The 10,802-nt window shown below is 47.3% G+C and overlaps 1 protein-coding gene across 4 annotated transcripts in view; it reads left to right on the top strand.

Annotated features, from left to right (window-relative positions):
• The window catches only part of CAPN5 (calpain 5), an 84,132-nt gene that overhangs the window by 57,759 nt on the left and 15,571 nt on the right, over positions 1–10,802 (top strand). For all 4 annotated transcript variants that reach the window (XM_087895749.1, XM_087895748.1, XM_087895746.1 and 1 more), the window contains exons 4-9: positions 2,129–2,337; positions 4,869–5,061; positions 5,635–5,828; positions 6,738–6,815; positions 8,810–9,005; positions 10,399–10,521. In XM_087895749.1, coding sequence (XP_087751875.1) covers positions 2,129–2,337; positions 4,869–5,061; positions 5,635–5,828; positions 6,738–6,815; positions 8,810–9,005; positions 10,399–10,521 — 993 coding nt within the window. The remainder of the gene's footprint in view (positions 1–2,128; positions 2,338–4,868; positions 5,062–5,634; positions 5,829–6,737; positions 6,816–8,809; positions 9,006–10,398; positions 10,522–10,802) is intronic.

Here is a 10,802-nt window from a genome sequence, read left to right as displayed (position 1 = left end):
TTCAGCAACCGGTTCGCTGCCTGGTTGCTGGGTGGGCGTGGCCATGGGGTGTGTGGCCTACTCGGCCTCCTGCACCACAGCGGGGGTGGGGGCTTTTCGCCCTCCCCAGGCTCTAGAGGTTTTCCTTGAGCCTCCGGGAGGCCAAAAACAGCCTCCCCTGCACACTGGAGGCCCTCTGGAGGCTGGAAATGGGTCTGTTTCCAGACTTCCGGTACTTCCGGTAAGCCTGTTTTTTGCCCTCCCCAGGCTCTGGAGGCTTTTCTGGAGCATCCAGGAGGGCAAAAGCAGCCTCCCCCAGGCACTGGAGGCCCTCCGGAAGCCAGAAATGTGTCTGTTTCCAGACTTCCGATAGGCCCGTTTTTTGCCCTCCCCAGGCTCTGGAGGCTTTCCTGGAGCATCCAGGAGGGCAAAAACAGCCTCCCCCAGGCACCGGAGGCCCTCTGGAGGCCGGAAATGGGCCCGTTTTCAGACTTCCGGTACTTCCGGTAGATCCATTTTTCGCCCTCTCAGAGCCTCTGCGTGCGCCCTGCACTTACCTGGCATCCAAAATGGGCTGCGTGGAGACTCCTGGGAGGGGCGTGGTGGGCAGGGTCAGCCAGTCCTTGGAACAACCGGTTCGGCGAACCAGATTAAAATTAACATGCGGTTCGCCCGAACCGGTCTGAACCAGGTGAATACCACGCCTGTGTGCGGTTGTGTTATACATAGTCTGGATTCTTAGAATCGGTAACTGGATTCAGACAGCACATTAATTAATTACAGGTAGTTGTCAACTTACGGCCGCAATTGAGATCAAACTTTCCATTGCTAAGCGAGACAGTTGTTAAGTGAGCTTTGTGTCCCATTTTACGACCTTCCTTCCCACAGCTGTTAAGTGAATCACCGCAGCTGTTATGTTAATAACATGCTTAAGTGAATCTGGCTTCCCCGTGGCTTGTCAGAAGGTCGCAAAAGGGGATCAACTGACCCCGTGACACTGCAAGCGTCATAAAGATGAGTCAGTTGCCAAGCATCCGAATTTTGATTGTGTGACCACAGGGATGCTACAAGGATCATAAGTGTGAAAAACAATCCTAGAATTGCTTGTAACTTCGAACGGTCACTAAATGAAAATGTTGTAAATTGAGGACTACCTGCGTTGTTGGGTTTTTAAAAAATTTTTATTTATACATTTTTCTGGGTTAGGGTTAGGGTTGCTGAGCCAATTTACTTATTCATAATAATAGTAGTAGTAGTAGTAGTAGTAGTAGTAGTAGTAGTAGTAGTAATAATAATAATAATAATAATAATAATAATAATAATAATAATAATAATATTTACTTGTATATAGTGGTATTCTTCCAACTTCTAATTTGGGGTAAAGCAAATCCCATGTTAAAAATATTCTGTATCTTCTTTATCCTTTATCCTTAATGTTAACCTATCCATTTCCGCACCATTTAATATTTTTTAAAATCATATTTTCATCTGTAGGAATTTCCTCATTTTTCCAGTGTTCTGCAAATACAATTCTCGCTGCTGTCAAAACAGGTGGTATTAAGTATACATCCCCTTTGTCATATTTTTCTGGCAATATACCTACCGTGTTTCCCTGAAAATAAGACCTCCCTGGATAATAAGGCTTCCCCCAAAAATAAACCTTCCCCGAAAATAAAGCCTCCCCGAAAATATTTAACTCCATGAGCAGCTGGTCCCACTATTTCCTCTGGTTAGGATTAGTGAGACAGAGTCCCTCGGGAGTTGGGCGGCATAGAAATGTGATAAATTAAATTAAATTAAATCAGGAAAGCCGGCAAGAGGAGCCCCATCTTGCTCCACACGCCCCAAAATAATAAGACCTTACCGAAAATAAGGCCAAGCGCTTATTTCGGGGTTCAAAAAAATATAAGATGGGATCTTATTTTCAGGGAAACACGGTAACAAAAATATTTCTAGCTTTAAATGTATGTATTGCTTTATCATTTTCTCTAACCATGTACGTATTTTCATCCAGAAATGTTGGAAATGCAATCAGAAAACGGGTTCATACCATCATATGTGGTGGACATGCCCCAAGGCAAAAGAAAATCTGGACTACCTGTGTTTGTTAAACATTCTTTCTCTCGTCTGTTCCCATCAATTCCACCAGGTAATTCCGGATTGGAAAGAGCAAGAATGGTCCTCGGAGAAGCCGCAAAATTATGCCGGGATTTTCCATTTCCAGTTCTGGCGTTTTGGCCGGTGGATCGACGTGGTGATCGACGACCGGCTGCCAACCCTCCACAACCAACTCATCTATTGCCATTCCAACTCCAAGAACGAACTGTGGTGCGCCTTGGTGGAAAAAGCGTACGCGAAGTAAGGAGACCCCGGGGATTCCGTATCTTATCAGCTTTTCCTGACCTAGGGGGTCCCACAGATCTTATCTGGCAAAAGGTGGATCCGGCCCCTCGGGGTGCTTAAATGTGGCTTGTGGGGCCGGCCTGCGGTGCCTCTAGCAGCCAAAATGGGGCATGGGGGGGGGCACGTGAGCCCCCCCCCGTGTGCTATTTTGGCTGGCAGGGTGCTGCAGGAGGCCATCCAGGCTGAAATGGGACACGAGGGGACTTCACACGCCCCCCCGCACCCTGTTTTCACCAGCAGGGTGCTGCGGGAGGCCATGCAGGCTGAAAATGGGGCACGAGGGGACTTCATGCGCCCCCCCTGCACCCCGTTTTGGCCGGCAGGGTGCTGCAGGAGACCATGCAGGCTGAAATGGGACACGAGGGGACTTCACACAGCCCCCCGCACCCTGTTTTCACCAGCAGGGTGCTGCGGGAGGCCATGCAGGCTGAAAATGGGGCACGAGGGGACTTCATGCGCCCCCCCTGCACCCCGTTTTGGCCGGCAGGGTGCTGCAGGAGACCATGCAGGCTGAAAACGGGGCACGAGAATTACAACGCTGATCCCGCCCTCGAAGAAATCCAGTTTGACACCCCTAACCTAAATGAATTCGTCAGCGAGGCTTATTGGGTTTCCAAGATTCTTCAGCTCAATTTCTTGATGTTCAACCTGATTAATATAATCCTACGCGGTTCTGGCTCCCTGGTTATGCGCTGATGTCAGGAGCTCTAAACAAGCTGTTGGTGCAAACCTTGGTTCTCTCTGGGCTTGGTTCTCGGCTTGCAGACGTCTCATTACCGAATTAGGTAACACCATCAGTGCTAGAAGGAAGAGGGGCATGCTGTTTTTTATACTATATATGAGTGGCTTACCCTGTCGGTGTTGGTGGGAATGTTCTTAGTGGTTCTTGGTGGGGGTTCTTAGTGGTCCCTCGTGTAGCTGATTGCTATATAAACAGAGAAAAAACCCCACTCCCTTCTAGCACTGATGATGTTCCCTAGCTGGGTAACGAAACATCTGCAAGCAAACAACCAGATCCAGGGAGCACCAAGAATGGCATAGTTCAACCCTGAATTACAGATATTTTCTTCTGTTGAAGTGCCTCTTGTTTTTTTCAATCTTTTGCCTAACCTCCTGCTGACACCTGTCAAATATGTTCGCTGTAAGGAGCATTGATGCCCGTACAGACAGTCCTCAACTTAACAACCGCAACTGAGCCCCAAATCTCCCTTGCTAAGGGAGACAGTCACTAAGCGAATCTGGCTTCCCCACTGATTTTGCTTCTCAGAAGAAAAACAAAATGTAATGGGTACAATATAGTTGGTACCTCGCTCAATAGTAGTAACTGTGAGAGGGATCTTGGAGTCCTAGTGGAAAACCATTTAGGTAGGAGCCAGCCGTGTGCAGCAGCTGCCAAAAAGGCCAACACAGTTCTAGGCTGCATAAACAGAGGGATAGAATCAAGATCACGGGAAGAGTTAATGCCACTTTATAAGGCCTTGGTAAGGCCACACTTGGAATTTGGCATCCAGTTTTGGTCGCCACGATGTAAAAAAGATGTGGAGACTCTAGAAAGAGTGCAGAGAAGAGCAGAGAAGATTAGGAGGGGACTGGAGGCTTAAAACATATGAAGAACGGTTGCAGGAATTGAGTGTGTCTAGTTTGATGAAAAGAAGGACTAGGGGAGACATGATAACAATCTTCCAATATCTCAGGGGCTGCCCGAAAGAAGAGGGAGTCAAGCTATTCTCCAAAGCACCAGAAGACAAGACAAAAATGGATGGAAACTAATCAAGGAGAGAAACAACCTAGAACTAAGGAGAAATTTCCTGACAGTGAGAACAATTCATCAGTGGAACAATTTGCCTCCAGAAGTTGTGAATGCTCCAACACTGGAGATTTTTAAGAAGATGTTGGAGAACCACATGTCTGAAGTGGCGTAGGGTTTCCTGCCTAAGCAGGGGGTTGGACTAGAAGACCTCCAAGGTCCCTTCCAACTCCGCTATTCTATTCTATTCTATTCTATTCTATTCTATTCTATTCTATTCTATTCTATTCTACTCTACTCTACTCTACTCTACTCTACTCTACTCTACTCTACTCTACTCTACTCTACTCTACTCTACTCTATTCTATTCTATTCCTATTATTTTTTCTATTCTATTCTACTCTACTCTGCTCTGCTCTACTCTATTCTATTCCTATTATTTCTTTCATTCTATTCTATTCTATTCTATTCTACTCTACTCTACTCTACTCTACTCTACTCTACTCTACTCTACTCTACTCTACTCTACTCTACTCTACTCTACTCTATTCTATTCTATTCTATTCAGATTGCTATTCAGTTGATCCCGGGGTCATTGCAACCATCCTTAAGAACATGCCCATTGCCAACCCATGATCTCATGACCATGAGGATGGGGCAATGGTTTTAAGTGTGAGGAACGGTCATAAGTGTGAGGAACAGTTCTGAATGGGAAATCTTTTTCTTATTCCACCCGTAGACTCTCGGGATGCTACGAAGCCTTAGACGGAGGCAACACGGGCGATGCCTTGGTGGATTTTACTGGGGGGGTCTCGGAACCGATTGACCTGGTCGAAGGAGGCTACGCCAATGATGAAGCCAAACGAAATCTCCTTTTTGAGCGGGTGTTGAAGGTTCATAACCGAGGAGGTCTCATCAGCTGCTCCATCAAAGTAAGCAGGTCTGGTCAGGAGCAGAATAAAGAAGAATGTTATTGATCTCACCAGATTGAGGTGTGGAAATTTTGAGGTGGGCTTTCCCTTACTCTTCTACCCCAGGGGTGGAGAAACAATGGCGCCTTTTATGACTTGTGGACTTCAACTCACAGAATTCCTGAGGAGAGTCAGCATAAAAAGTTTGCAGCCATGGTTGGCTCAGGGATTCTGGGAGTTGAAGTCCACAAGTCATAAAATGGCCATAGTTCCCCTCCTGGCTGAGGGATTCTGGGAGTTGAAGTCCACAAGTCATAAAATGGCTGTAATTCCCCTTGCTTGTTCAGGGATTCTGGGAGTTGAAGTCCACAAGTTATAAAATGGCTGTAATTCCCCTTGCTCGTTCAGGGATTCTGGGAGTTGAAGTCCACAAATCATAAAATGGCCACAGTTCCCCTCCTGGTTCAGGGATTCTGGGAGTATTTCACCAACTTGAGCATCCTTGCCAGAATTTCTTGACCAGGGTCTCAAAAATCAATTTTTAAATCAAGTGTTCTACCCTAAAACACCAAATTCATGCTTTCTCTTTTCAAGGCCGTGTCAGCCGCCGATATGGAAGCCCGGCTGGGCTGTGGCCTGGTCAAAGGCCACGCCTATGCAGTCACCGACGTCCGGAAAGTCCGCCTTGGCCACGGCTTGCTGGCCTTCTTCAAGTCCGAAAAGCTGGACTTGATCCGGTTGAGGAACCCTTGGGGGGAGCGAGAGTGGAACGGCCCCTGGAGTGACACGTAAGTCCGGCTGGGGCACTGTCCGTCCACATGCGCCCATATTTTCTTCTGTCTCATGCAGGGACAAACGCAGGTTGGGGAATGTTGTTCTTGCTTATTAAGAAGGTTTATTTTAATTTTGTTTATTTATCATCATCCTCATCCTCTTTTAACGCCTCCCATAATCCCTTGCGGGATGGAGTCTGGGCAGCTGAATGGAGCTGAGTGTTTACTGGCCGGATGCCCTTCTTGACGCCAGTGCGGAGTTTTGTTCAGCAGATATTCTGCCCAGAGAGATAAATATCAGCCTCTACTTAGGATCGAACTCACAGCCTTCTGATTGTGAGGCGAGAGCTCCACCTCTAGGCCACCGCAACACTCAATTTTATTTATTTATAACCTGTCTTTATTATTTTTATAATAATAAAATAATAAATAAAAAAAATATTCTATTATTCTGTTTTTACAAACAGCTCAAGGCGGCAAATATATGTAAGATATATGCCTATTTTCTTCACAATAACCCTGTGAGGTGGGATGGGCTGAGAGAGACGGACTGGCCCAAAGTCAACCAGATGGCTTTTATGATTTGGGCGGGATTAGAACTCACTGTCTCCTGATGATAGGCCCAGAGTCACCCAGTTGGCTTTCATAGCAAAGGCAGCACTAGAACTCACCATCTCCTGGTGATAGTCAGCTGGCTTCCATGACTAGGGTGGGACTAGAACTCACCGTCTTCTGGACTTCCGGTCTGGAGCCGCGGCCTGTTTTTGCTCTGAGGGTGGTGCAGGAGGCCGACTAGGCCATGCCCACCATGGCTACGCTCTTCCAGCAATTGGGCAGAGAACCGGTTGTTAAATTATTTGAAGCCCGCCCTTCATGGTCCCGATGTGTTCTCACCATCCCAAAATCTTATTTTTCTTTTTCCAGCTCAGAGGAATGGCAGAAAGTCAGCAGCAGTGAACGAGAGAAACTCGGAATGACCGTGGAGGACGATGGAGAGTTTTGGTGAGCATCCCTGGTGGGCAAAGAAAATTAAAGGGGGATGGTTTGGTAAATCGATCTTAGGCAATATTCTGGCAGAGCTTTCCACCGTGAAAAATAAAATGTTGTTCTAATCAAATTCAGCTGTCAACTCGCAAAGCATCCCTGGCCTGCTTTCGAGTTGCCATAAGCCTCTTCTTGAAAACTTCAGGTGTTTGGAGCACCCATAACTTCTGGAGACAAGGTGCTCCACCGGTTAATTGTTTTCACTGTCAGGAAATTCCTCCTTAGTTGTAGGTTGCTTCTCTCCCTTGATGAGTTTCCATCTGTTGCTTCTTGTCCTGCCTTCAGAGGAGAACAGCTTGTCCTGCTTTGGAGAACAGCTTGACTCCCTCTTCTTTGTGGCAGCCCCAGAGATATTGGAAGACTCTGCTATCATGTCTCCCCTAGTCCTTCTTTTCATTAAACTAGACATACACAGTTCCTGCAACCGTTCATTGTATGTTTTAGTTTTAGCAATAGCAATAGCACTTAGACTTACATACCACTTCATAGTGTTTTACAGCCCTCTCTAAGCAGTTTACAGAGCCAGCCCATAGCCCCCAACAATCTGGGTCCCCATTTTTTTTTTTTAATTTGATTTATATGCCGCCCTTCTCTGGAGACTCAGGGCGGCTTACAATGCGTTAAGCAATAGCCTTCATACTTTTGTATATTTATACAAAGTCAGCTTATTGCCCCCACAATCTGGGTCCTCATTTCACCCACCTTAGAAAGGATGGAAGGCTGAGTCAACCTTGAGCCTTGGCGAGATTCAAACCTGCAGTAATTGCAGGCAGCTGGTCTTAATAACTAGTTTAATAACAGGGTGCCTTAGACCACTGAACTACCAAGGCTCTTTACCCACCTTGGAAGGATGGAAGGCTGAGTCAACCTGGAGCTGGTCAGGATCGAATTGCCAACAGATATAGATAGGTAGGTAGGTAGGTAGCAGTGGTGAAATCCAAATTTTTTTACTACAGGTTCTGTGGGCGTGGCTTGGTGGGCGTGGCAGGGGAAGGATACTGCAAAATATCCATTCCTACCCCACTCCAGGGGAAGGATATTGCAAAATCCCCATTCCCTCCCCACTCTGGGGTCAGCCAGAGCCGGTAATTGCCGGTTCTCCAAACAACTCAAAATTTCTGCTACCGGTTCTCCAGAACCTGTCAGAACCTGCTGGATTTCACCCCTGGTAGGTAGGTAGGTAGGTAGGTAGGTAGATAGGTAGATAGATAGATAGATAGATAGCAACAGCACTTAGACTTATATACCGCTTCATAGTGCTTTTACAGCCCTCTCTAAGCGGTTTACAGAGTCAGCCTCTTGTCCCCCAACCATCTGGTCCTCTTTTTACCCACCTTGGAAGGAGGGAAGGCTGAATCAACCTTGAGCTGGTTAAGATCGAATTGTTGGCAGCGGGCAAAGTTAGCCTGCAAGACTGCATTCTAACCACTGTGCACCATGGATGGATGGATGGATGGAGGGAGGGGAGGGAGGGAGGGGAGGAAGGAAGGAAGGAAGGAAGGAAGGAAGGAAGGAAGGAAGGAAGGAAGGAAGGAAGGAAGGAAGGAAGGAAGAGCAATAGCACTTACATACCGCTTCATAGTGTTTTACAGCCCTCTCTATGCGATTTACAGAGTCAGCCTTTGCCCCCAACAATCTGGGTCCTCATTTTACCCATCTCGGAAGGATGGAAGGCTGAGTCAACCTTGTGCCTGGTGGGATTTGAACTGCCAAATCGCAGGCAAATTTCAGTACATTTTAGATGAGTTGTGTGTTTAAAATAAATCCAACTGGAGTATTTCTTAGGGAAAGCACAGGAAAAATGTGTGCTTTCCTTCTGGGCCGACGGAAGAAGATAACTGCAAGCTTTTGAATACAAGATCCGCTTTGGGTAGCCAAGGAAAGATGACCTGTATAGAGCAATGAAAGGTGAGATATTCCAGAATCGGATGTCCGGTCCTCCTTTTTCCTAGGATGGCCTTTGATGACTTCTGTACATACTTCACCGACATCATCAAATGCCGCCTGATCAACACATCCTACCTGAGCATCCATAAGACGTGGGAAGAAGCCGTCTTGAAGGGCTCCTGGACGCAGCACGAAGACCCCTTGAAGAACCGTTGCGGAGGCTGCGTCAACAACCGGGATACTTTCTTGCAAAACCCCCAGGTAGGAAGGTCAAGAGGGAGATGGAAAAAGGCATTAGAGCTGGGGGGGTGGGGTGTCAAACCGGATTTCTTCGAAGGCCAGATCAGCATTGTAGTTCTCCTCCGTGGGCTGGCGGGAGCAGTGGGAGGGGAGTGGTGGGGGGAGAGATGGGACGGATGTCTCCGGCAGCATCCTGCTAGCCAAAATGGGATGCATGGAAGCCCCCACAAGGCATGTTTTCACCCTCCATGGCCTCCTGCAGCACTCCGTCGGCCAAACAATGTCGGCTGACGGCCCCCAGGAGGAGGGCGTTCTCCGTGGGAGCCCCGACCCTCTGGAATGGATTGCCCACCGAGCTCAGGATAGCCCCCAACCTTCTTTCCTTCCATCGCGAGCTGAAGACTTGGTTCTTCCGTCAACTCAACTGATCCGTTTGGGGATACACTGTCATAATTTTAAACTGTTTTAATAGGGTTGCTGATTTTAATTTTATTTCATTGTGATTTGGATTGGAATTTGTCATTTTGTAAGCCGCCTTGAGTCCCCCACAGAGAAAGGCGGCATATAAATTGCAATAATAAATAAATAAATAAAAAATGGGCGGCCCATTTTTGGCCGGCAGAGCAGGGGTGAAATGCTCCCGGTTCGGACCGGATTACCCAATCCGGTAGCGATGGCGGCGGGTGGTTCGGAGAACTGGTAGCAAAAATCCCTGCCCCTCCCCACTCCCATGCCCAGCTGAGCCACGCAATCATCAGAGGCTTTTTTTTTTTTTACTTTTAAAAGCATTTTTTCTACAACCTCTTCGGCCGAAAAAATGCTTTTAAAAGTAAAAAAAAAAAAAAAAGCCTCTGACGATCAGGCAACTCAGCTGGGATCGTCAGAGGCTTTTAAAAGCATTTTTTTCACAACTCTTCAGCCAAAGAGGTTGTAGAAAAAAATAGTTTTAAAAGTTTTTTTAAAAAAAGTTGGCCACGCCCACTCAGTCACATTAACCCCCCCAAGCCACGCCCACAGAACCGGTAGTAACAAATTTTACATTTCACCGCTGCGGCAGAGTGCTGCAAGAGGCCTTGGAGGCCAAAAACGGGCCACAGGGGGAGTCACACGCGGCCTCCCCATGGCCCGTTTTAGCCAGCAGAATCACCGCGGGCCGGTTCTTTGGTATTTCCAGGCCAGCTCCACGGGCCAGATTTAAGCACCCTGTGGCCAGATCCGGCTCCCGGGCGTTGAGTTTGATACCCCTGCATTAGAGCGATGTTTTCCAACCTTGGCAAGTTTAAGATATGTGGACTTCAACTCCCAGAATTCCCCAGCCATGTTGTTATACCTTCTAACATTTTTTTCCTCCTCGTTTTGTTGACCTGACTGACTTCAAAGATCTGATCGTTGTGTGCCTCTCTTTTTCACCCAGTATATTTTTGATGTGAAGAAAGCAGAGGACGAAGTGTTGGTCTGCATCCAGCAAAAGCCCAAACGGACCAGCCAGAAGGAAGGGAAGGGAGAAAACCTCGCCATAGGATTCGACATCTTCAAGGTAAGCTTTGATGACCAACTTCTTGTTAGATGTTTGGAGGTGGCCAGAATGGACCGTTCTGGTTCTAAGTGGAGAGCAGTGTTTCTCAAACATGGCCACTTGAAGATGGGTGGACTTCAACTCCCAGAATTGAGAAAGGTTGAGAAGGTTGAGAATTCTGGGAGTGGAGAATTCTGGGACCATCTTCAAGTCGCCAAGGTCAAGAAAGGTTGGGAAGGTGAGAATTCTGGGAGTTGAAATCGTCCCATCTTCAACTCATCAAGGTTGACAAAGGTTGAGAA

The sequence above is a fragment of the Pantherophis guttatus genome, chromosome 5 (genome assembly GCF_059756535.1).
Source record: "Pantherophis guttatus breed Tessera chromosome 5, ASM5975653v1, whole genome shotgun sequence".
NCBI classification, from domain to species: Eukaryota; Metazoa; Chordata; class Lepidosauria; order Squamata; family Colubridae; genus Pantherophis; species Pantherophis guttatus.
The sequence above is the reverse complement of the archived record's forward strand: the minus strand, read 5'-3'. Positions and strand labels throughout refer to the sequence as shown.